General features: G+C 48.0%; 1 protein-coding gene across 1 annotated transcript; it reads left to right on the top strand.

Annotated features, from left to right (window-relative positions):
• The first annotated feature begins 4586 nt into the window (after nucleotides 1-4586).
• LOC139234732 (GRIN2-like protein) lies at nucleotides 4587-6416 on the top strand. Its single transcript, XM_070865417.1, has one exon. It carries the CDS (start codon nucleotides 4587-4589, stop codon nucleotides 6414-6416), a length of 1830 nt encoding a protein of 609 aa, XP_070721518.1.
• Nucleotides 6417-10465: the final 4049 nt, after the last annotated feature.

Raw genomic sequence — 10465 nt, 5'->3', positions numbered from 1 at the left:
ACCACAGGCTGATGTTCTCTCTCCATTGCGCCTGCATCGTACGAGAGCTGTCTGCCTGCTCTTGCTCTTCCACAAACTTCTCGTTTCTCGAATATCCCCAGTGTGGAGGGGGGAACAAATACAAATAATAATCATCATCATAATAATTTAGCTGTGGATATCCTGGATCCGTGTCCCCTTGACTGCTAGAAACGGTGAGTGTTGTTCCCGGGCAGAACGCTCCGAGGGGATTTCTTCAGCAATGCACCAGGTGGCTGAGCATTTGGTGGTTTGATGTTATCATTCTGTATTGTGTTGTTGTGGCGAGGATCAGCGGGGCCCGGCACCGACTGATGGCGAGGGGTGTTTGTGCTGCTTCCTCTGCCAGTTCTTAGCTTTGAAACTGTAGAACAACAAGCACCATAACCACAACAATTCATGTTTGCTTTGAGCCGAGGTGCAGTCTGTTGAGAGACGGGCTGTGTGTGTGTGTTGTGCGCGGGGATGTTATCAGCAGGTAAGCGGCCTGTTGCTTTCACAAATGGATCAGCTCGGTGGCATGTTTAGACTTTAAAATACAAAAATTGGTTAAAAACAGCCCCCTCCCTCTTGGAATAGGTCTGGTTTGTCTCGGGTTGGTGGCTCGGTCAACCCCCTCTTTAAAAGGGTTGTGCACAGATAGAATTAAAAGCAAGTCTGTCTGTCATAGTGTGGGCCGGGAGGGGCTGCATTAGGCCAGAGAATGGAGGCTGCCTTCAAAACAAAAATCCTTGGCCGCCAGGACACAGAATCGCCATGAATAAGTCTGCATTTGTTGCTGACCCCAATCCACTCTCCCTTCCCTCTGCCTCAATCTCTCAGTGTCCAGCTCCTAATGTCCCTCAGTCCAGCCTTCCTGGCCCCATGTGCGGTTGTCTCTCCATCACAGTAACCTTATTCATTTCTCTCTCTCTCTGATGCTCCATCCCTTCCCTGACAGAGCATTGGATTGTTCCACGCGAACACACTCGAACCCTGACACTGGCCATATTCTATCTTGTCCCCAATGTTTCTGTCTCGCACACACTGATTCTGCCTCACATCCCCAATGAATTTCCCGGCCTGTTCTATACTGCGTGAGTACATTAACTGCGCACACACACACTGAGACACCACCCTTACACACACACACACATACACACCACCCTGACACACACACACACACACACTGAGATACACACCACCCTTACACACACACCACCCTAACACACACACACACACACACACTGAAATACACACCACCCTTACACACACACCACCCTAACACACACACACCCTACCCTGACACAACACCACCCTCACACACACACTCTACCCTGACACACACACCACCAACCTGACACAACACCACCCTCACACAAACACACCACCCTCACACACACACCACCCTGACACACACACCACTCTGACAAACACACACACACCACTCTGACACACACCACACTGACACACACACACACGCACGCACCACCCCGACACACACACACCACACTGATACCAATGCTAATTAGTTACCCTGTGTGTCCAGTACCCTTTCCCCCCCGTATTCCCTTTGTAACTCATTTCGAGCTGTCCATTCTGCTCTTTATAACACGTTATCTTCAACCTATCAGCATATTTCATTTCTTTAAATATAATTAATGGGTGGGTGGAGAGCACTAAGCATATACTTGCATCTGCTTTCTCATTTTCTCTCCTTTTCTCCCCTCCTCTTTTGAAGGTCCAGACTCCAGCCGTGGTAAATTTCTGTAAATGCAGTCAGTGCTCTGGCCCCTTGCCCAGGTGGCCATTATTAGATTAGCCATGACTTTACTGAATGGCGGAGCAGGCTCGAGGGGCCAAATGGCCGACTCCAGTTCCTATTTCTTATGTTCTTATTCACCTGTGGGCTGTGACTGTAGGGGTGAATATAATCCCCAAAACACCCACTTCCAGGTTTAAGGTAGGCGGGACAAGGGGTGGGCAGCCAATCCAGTCCCAGGAAGCGGGTTGGCAATTTAAATATTTGATTGAACCTCTGATTTAACGTGCGTTGCAGCTTTAACCCTGGGCGGCTGGGTTTCTCAGGCCTTGGGAAACCTGGCACCTGAAGGGAGGCGAGGACAGATTCGGGGAGAAGGTAAATGCAGGAATGCTTCCCCTGGCCCAATAAGCTCACCCCCCCCCCCCCCGATACAAAGACCCCCAGGGTCGGGGATCGGATCTACCTGCTCCTGCGGCCTACCCCGGAGCTAAAACGCCACCGCACGGGGGGGAAATCCGGGTTCCCCATCCAAAACTCTGTCTCTCCCCCCCCCACCTACTCCCCCCACCCCCCCGGCCATCTATGTTAATATAATATCCAGGCCTATGTGTCAGGAGAGCTATTTACCCATGGACGGGGATCACAGTTAAATCCATTTGAGTCCACCCAACGTCCATAGATATGAACTTGCCATGGTTGATCAGTGGGCAGCGATCAAGAACATAAGAAATAGGAGCAGGAATAGACCATTTGGCCCCTCGAGCCTGCTCCGCCATTCAATAAGATCATGGCTGATCTGATCTTAGCCTCAACTCCACTTCCCTGCCCGCTCCCCATAACCCTTGATTCCCCTGCAGTTCAAAAATCTGTCTGTCTCCACCTTAAATTCAATGACCCAGCCTCCACAGCTCTCTGGGGTTGAGAATTCCAAAGATTCACGACTCTCTGAGAGAAGAAATTCCTCCTCATCTCTGTTTTAAATGGGCGCCCCCTTATTCTGAAACTATGCCCCCTTAGTTCTAGATTCCCCCATGAAGGGAAACATCCTCTCTGCGTCTACCCTGTCAAGACCCCTCACAATCTTATGTTTCAATATGATCATCTCACATTCTTCTAAACTCCAAGAGTGACAGCTCTGGCTGGGTTATCTCTCTCAAGCCCAGGGTCACTCTGCCTAAAGGTAGAATCTGAACTGCCATTCCCATTGAGACCAGGATAGACAAGGGAATGGAATCTGGATACTTCTGGTCTATATGGCTCATTCCTACACCAAATTGTGGCTCTATCCACTCGGCTATTGGGATTGCTTCGCAACAAATTTTAATTCAGAATAACAGTGAAGAAGAGCTTTGAAAGGAAGCAACTGAGAGGGGACTTCATATGGGTATATGTTAGTAAACAGTATGGGGAAGATAAATCCAGAACATTACTTTAAGCTGGACCGTGATTGTAAGAGGGTACATGTTCAATCTCGCTAAAGGCAAATTTAGGACCAAACAACAGATGGGATGGAAGTTCAGATAGGATAGTCTAGGCGAAAACGTTTGAACCATTTAAGAAACAGGAGGATGCTGTGGTGGGAAGACTGTAGGGTATTTCTGCATGGACAAGCTGAACAAGATGACCCGAATGGACAAGATGGCTTTTCTCATCTTAAATGATTCTAAATTCACGAGCTTTATAACTCCTTGGGGGAGAAATTCGGCCGCGCCTCAGGCGGAACGGTAATTTTAGCGCCTTGCAAAGGTTTGCGCCCTCCGCCCAGAAATTCATCAGAATCGGTCGAAGAGCTGACCAGGGGTGCTAAATTAGCCGTTGCACACCAGAGCTGGAGGGGGTTCCAATAACGAAAGTTTGGTCGGTACACGTCACGGGCCCGTTGCGCATGCGCGGAACTCCGAATCAGATCACGGGAAAAGCCGAGTCTTAAAGGCATGGCGTGGTTTTCAAAATCACTTGTTTTCAACCTGTACTGTTATGTCTGTCTGCCGCTGCAAACTCAAAGGCTGACACACCGTGCTGTGTGTAAACGTTGCACTGACTGACCTCCGAGGGAAGCGCTTCCTCATCCCTTTAAGTAGCCGCCAGTTAACGACTCTGCAAGCCTGGACCCACTGTTTTTCTACATGTTGCTATTGGCGGCCGCCAATTGAGGCAGCTGCACCTAATTTATTGACTGGGGTGCAAGCGTAGGCATTGCACCAGGAGTACGTCAGGACCAACGCGATCGTCAGCAGCCAGGCGCTAATGCTTTGCGTCCCCTGTGAGCCTCTAATGAATTTTTGGTTGGGGCGCTAAAAGCTGTGCTGCCGGTTGGTAACCTCTTACGTTCCCATTAACGCCCCCTCCGGCCGCTAACTGAGACATTTGGCATTGAAAATCGAGCCCCTGGACTTCCTCTACTAAACGAAACACTGTGAAACTGAACCATTTGGATGGCAAGATCTCAGTTTAGGCTGCTGCTCTGTGTTAGGTTAGTTGATCTGAACTGAGATGGGTGTAGGGCATGCTGCAATTGGTCTCGATGCCCCTGGTTTAGAGAGGGAAAAAAAAAGACAAGATTGCTGCCGAGTGACATGACTTGTGTGGGTAGTGGGTAAGGACACAAATGACTTGCTGACACTCAAGCGTGACTTGGGAGCCAGAACTAGAGTGTGGCTGGGACCTGTGAAGTGCATGTCATTTACTTCAGGAGTGGTGGGAGATTTTTTTGCGGTGGGGGGGTGGAAGAGGGGGCAGTGAGGAAGGAGGACTAGCATACTTACCCATAACTTACCATTTCTTCTTTATATTGGTTCTCATCATGACAGAGTGTCTCTTCAGCATGGCTACCTACAGTCGAAGACTATCTGACCATTCCTTCGAGGAAACGCAGAACTCAGCATGTCACAACACTCTGGAACCAGATTGTTTCCCTTTTCTGAAAAGTTCTTCCGATACTCTATTCCCCAGAAGGGGCAGCGTGGAGGAACGGCAAACAGAATATCAGGAAATGAGGAAGACTTTCAGCAGCATCGTCACTCCAAGAAACTCGGCTGAAACGGACGCGAGGTGTCCTCTTCATCCATCATGTTTCACACCGCAAAATAATTTCACTGTGATCCCCTTGTGTGGCTGCTTCCAAATGGGAACCATCCCCCATCCCAACCATGTCTCCAAATCCCCAATATTTCAGGATGAATCGAAAATCCATGCCAACAGTCACACTAACACCAACTCAGCCATGAGAAGGGACACAGACACAATGCTATATGAAGATGCAAACTTGGGAAGATTGCAGGCCAAGGTGATGTACAGGAGTTGCTCAGACATCATCTGTGGTTATAAAGAGAATTGCTATCACGACAATGCCATGCACAGTCAGACTACTGCTGCACATCAAGTTACTATGCCTGGCAGAGGCTATGGTGTCATTCCTCAAGAAGAAATGGTGCCTAAAGACTCTGGTCAGAGGATTGTGATCAATATTTCAGGGAGTGAAACTGACACTGGGCATCAGGAAAACGTCGGAGAAAGTGAGCTTCAAGTCAATAGTATAGTCAATAATGTGTGTAGTCCCATGCATCGGGGCCATTTCATGCTTACAGAGAGATCTCCCAATTATCCAGGTGTCATGTTTGTCCAAGAATCTGGTAGACAACATCAAGGCTATAGTATGACAGGGAATGAAGCAATCACCATGGATCAGGGTAATGTGGCGTATAGGGAAGGAGCTGCCATCCATCAAGACAATTTAGTGGGCAATCACACTTGTACTGGGCTCCAAAACCATATGATACCTGACCTGAGGATACCAGATACCACTCCTGCTTATTGCCATTCTCTGCCAATCCCAGCTATCCATTTTTTTCCAAGGCTAGTCACGTCTGTCAGTGAATCTGGAACAGAAAATGTTGTTGATGCATGTTGCGATCGACTGCCAGTTTCGGGTATTCTGACATTCCCACGGTTGGTGTCTTCAGTGAGTGAATCCAGGTTGGATGCGAGGCATCTTCTAAAATACCATGGAACCCTAGGCAATGAAGCTATCCCTGGTGTGATTAACAGGAATCTTCACAAAACCTCAGATGGAAAAGAAGCGAAACTAGAAAAGGTCTCTCATCCTTTGCTGCAGAACAAGCAAAACGGTAATGTGGGTGCTAGAACACGAGACATATGGACTATGACTTCGATAAGAGACCTGACCCTTAGCTTTCATCATCAGCTGGAACATAAAAATGCAGAGATACAGACCTCGTTGTCAGTTGACTGCAAGTCAGTAGGCACCAGCCCCATGTATTCATCTGATAGCTGCCTGGTCCATATGTTCCCCGAGGTGAGCCTGGAAGAGAACCAGCTGATTCAGGAGTCCCCAGTCCGCGAAGTAAAATGGGACGATGAAGGGATGACATGGGAAGTCTACGGAGCCTCTGTCGATCCTGAGGTCCTTGGGCTGGCTATACAGAAACATCTGGAGATTCAGATAGAACAGCATGAAAAGGACAAGATGTCCACAGCTGACAAGACAGTGACGCAGTTGGATCCTCACATTGACAGAACATGTGTGGTGGAAGAGCCAGCAAAAGGGAAGAGACATTTGCCAGGTTTTAGGAATTTTATGACCACTCTAAGGCATCCTACATGTTGTGTGCATTCCAGTACTGCAATAGACTGAATAGCTTTGCCCACGGCAAGAGTGCCGATCACATCATTTTCAGGGGACGGTCCTTGTCAGCCGTATTCGTAAAAGATAAATCCAGTTCTGGCTTTTCCCTAAACATAAGGCTGATTCATAAATGTCAGAAATAATTATTTAGCAAGTGTATTTTTTTTTTAAATAAATGGAAGGTTCTTTCAACATATTTATCAGGGTAGCTGAATGAGAGGGTAGTGTCTTCAGAAAATCTAAGATATCTTTTGCTAGAAAATTATAATTACTGATATGGGTGTCGGAAGGTGGAGGTTAGGTACATGTGTGGGTACAGGTATGGAGTGCTCAGGTAGGGGAAGATGTAGGTAATGCTGGTGTAAGAATATTGGGGATAGGGACAAAATTATATCTTTTGCTTAATGCCTTTAACTATCATGCTTTGCATTGCCTAAAAGCTTGGTAGAGGCAGAAACCCTCATCATATTTAAAAGATACTTGGATGTGCACTGAAAGAGCAGTAACCTACAGGGCTACGGACCTAGTGCTGGAAGGTGGGATTAGGCTGGGTAAATATTTTTTGACCGGAATGGACATGATGGGCCAAATAGCCTCCTTCTGTGTCATAGTTTTCTATGATTCTATGATGTTTCTTTTTTCGCTGCAGTGAAAGTATACGAACATTTGACTACTTGCCAAACATATGGGGAGGTGAGACAGCTAGTTAGCAGAAAGCATAACAATGATCCTAAGATAATGATGGAAGCTGAACTCTGGCGAGCTAGCTAGTTGATTAATGTTAAATCTCAGGATGAGCTGGCCACCTGGGCGGGTCGTGTGAATAAGAACTCCATAGAATTATAAAATGATACAGCACAAATAGGGGGACATTCGACCCATCGTGTCTGTGCCGGCTCTTTTGGTAGAGCTATCCAAATAGTCGCACTCCCCTGCTCTTTCCCATTGCCCTGTAAATCTTTTCCCTTCAAGTATTTATCCAATTCTCTCCTAACGTTACTATTGAATCTGCTTCCACCACACTTTCAGGCAGCGTATTCCAGATCATAACAACTCGCTGTGTAAAAACATGTTTCCTCATCTCGCCTCTGGTTCTTTTGCCAATCACCTTAAGTCTGTGTTCTCTGGTTACCGACCCTTCTGCCACTGCAAACAGTTTCTCCTTGTTTACTCTATCAAACCATTCAGGAGTTTCAACACCTCGATCAAATCTCATGTTAACCTTCTTTGCTCGAAGGAGAACAACCCCAGCTTTTCCAGTCTCTCCACACAACTGAAATCCCACATCTCTGGTACCATATTAGTAAATCTCTTCTGCACCCGCTCTAAGGCCTTGACATTCTTCCTAAAGTGTAGTGCCCAGAATTGGAGACAATACTTCAGCAGAGGCCTAACTGGTGTTTTATAAAGGTTTGGCATAACTTCCTTGCTTTTGTACTCTATTCTTCTATTAATAGGATCCATGTGCTCTTTTAGCAGCCTACTCTACTTGTCCTTCCACCTTTAAAGATTTGTGTATATTGTGTATACACCCCCAGGTCTCTCTGTGTTCCTGCACCCCATTTAAAATTGTATCAGTTAGTTCATATTGCCGCTTCTCATTCTGCCTACCAAAATGTATCACTTTACGCTTCTCTGTGTTAAATTTCATCTGCCATGTGTCTGCCTGTTTCACCAGTCTGTCTATGTCCTCCTGAAGTCTGTTACTATCCTTCTCACTACTTACTACATTCCAAGTTTCATGTCATCTGCAAACTTTGAAATTATGCCTTCAAGTCCAGCTCATTAACTTATATCAACAAGAGCAGGGGTCCTAATACTGACCCCTGGGGAACTCCACAACACACTTCACTCCAGTCTCAAAAACAACCACTCACCACTACTCTCTGTTTTTTGTCCCTTAGCTCATTTTGTATCCAAACTGCCACTGTCCCTTTAATCCCATGGGCTTTAATTTTGCCAACTAGTCTATTTGGTACTTGTGAAAGTCCATATACACATCAACCGCACTACCCTCATCGACCCACTCCGTTAAGTTAGTCAAACACAATTTGCCTTTAATAAATCCATGCTGACTTTCATTTATTAGCCCATACTTTTCCAAAGGCCGATTAATTTTTCCCCAGATTATCGGCTAACTTTTAACCCCCATAAACGAGTGAATTTGGGTCAGGTGAAAGGTTAAAAAGTTAAAAATGTGAAACAGGAACCCAACTCGCCGACTTCTGGTTTTGACGGAGGCGCGACGGAGCGGGCAACCAATCCACTCTCAGGGGGCGGGTCTGTCGTTGAAACCTTTTAAGGAGGCTGCGTGCCTTCATTTTAACAGTGCTTTTATTTTTACCCCTTGCTGGCCACGTTTCCTAAAACCTGACAGTTAAAATGGAGGCAAGAAGGGCTGGATCCATCAGGTCTTCATTGCACCACTTGTGGCCCAGGAGGAGCAGGAGTGTTCCCCCATCACAACAAGCTGACCTGTAAACCCCCCTCCACCCGCAACCACCATCTCCACCCCCTGACCACCATCTCTGCCCGCCGACCACCATCTCCGCCCCCCGACCACCATCTCCACCCCCCCGACCATCATCTCCACTCCCTGATCACCATCTCCACCCCCTGACCACCATCTCCGCCCGCCGACCACTATCTACACCCCCCCCAAACCACCATCTCCACCCCCCGACCACAATCTCCACCCCCCGACCACCATCTCCACCCGCTGACCACCATCTCCGCCCCCCGACCACCATCTCCACCCGCTGACCACCATCTCTAGCCCCCAACCACCACCTCCACCCCCCGATCACAATCTCCACCCCTCGACCACCATCTCCACCCCCCGACCACAATCTCCACCCCCCGACCACCATCTCCACCCTCGACCACCATCTCCACCCCCCGACCACCATCTCCGCCCGCTGACCACCATCTCTGCCCCCCAACCACCATCTCCACCCTCGACCACCATCTCCACCCTCGACCACCATCTACACCCACCCAACCACCACCTCCACCCGTCGTCCAACATCTCCACCCCCCTGATCACCATCTCCGCCCCCTGACCACCATCTCCACCCCCCTGACCACCATCTCCACCCCCCTGATCACCATCTCCACCCCCCTGACCACCATCTCCACCCCCCGACCACCATCTCCCCTCCCTGACCAGCATCTCCACTCACGTTCCGCTGCATCTTTGTGCTGCAGATGTTCCTCGCCTGTCAATTTGGCTGGCTGTCGGGCGGGAAGGCTGGAGAAAAAAAACTTTAAAGACGTCCTGCAGTTAAAAATTGGTTTCTCATCCCATAACAACTCCCCCCAGCTCCGAATGGGCAACCCCGTGAATATCGGGCCCATAGTCTCTAGAAGTTGCCTCCCCCCCTTCCCCCCAACGATGTTAGGCTGACTGGCCTTTAGTTGCCAGATTTAACCCTTTTTTAAACATTTGCAATCCCCCAGTCCTTGCCACCACCCCCATATCCAAGGAGGATTGGAAGATTGTGGCCAGAGCCTCCACAATTTCCTCCCTCAGTAACCTAGGACCGGTGACTTTCCTACTTTGAGGATTGCCAACCTTTTGAGTATTTCTTCATTTATTTTTATCTTATCCAATATTGCTACTGCCTCCTCCTTTACTGATACATTGGCAGCATCCTCTTCTCTAGTGAAGGCAGATACAATTTAATTCCTCTGCAATGCCCTCTGCCTCCACAAGAATATCTCTATTCAGTCCCTAATCGGCCCCACCCTTCCTTTGATGAACTTTTTATTATTTCTTTGTTTATAAAAGACTTTTGGGTTCCCTTTGCATTATGGGGAGCGGGCAGGGATGTGGAGTTGAGGCCAAGATCAGATCAGCCATGATCTTGTTGAATGGTGGAGCAGGCTCGAGGGGTCAAATGGCCGACTCCTGATCTTATTTATTATGTTCTTATGTTCTACGTTAGCCGCTGATCGATTCACAAACTCTCTCTTTACCCCTCTTTCCCTTTTTTATCCATGGCACCCATTTGCAGGATGTTAAACTTGATATTATGCATGTCTTAGTTATGGGCCAT

Source organism: Pristiophorus japonicus, chromosome 22 (genome assembly GCF_044704955.1).
Source record: "Pristiophorus japonicus isolate sPriJap1 chromosome 22, sPriJap1.hap1, whole genome shotgun sequence".
Taxonomy (NCBI): domain Eukaryota; kingdom Metazoa; phylum Chordata; class Chondrichthyes; family Pristiophoridae; genus Pristiophorus; species Pristiophorus japonicus.
The sequence above is the reverse complement of the archived record's forward strand: the minus strand, read 5'-3'. Positions and strand labels throughout refer to the sequence as shown.

Bases quoted from the DNA above. Each gene is read 5' to 3' on its own strand.
- LOC139234732 (XM_070865417.1), top strand. From the start codon at position 4,587: ATGGCTACCTACAGTCGAAGACTATCTGACCATTCCTTCGAGGAAACG.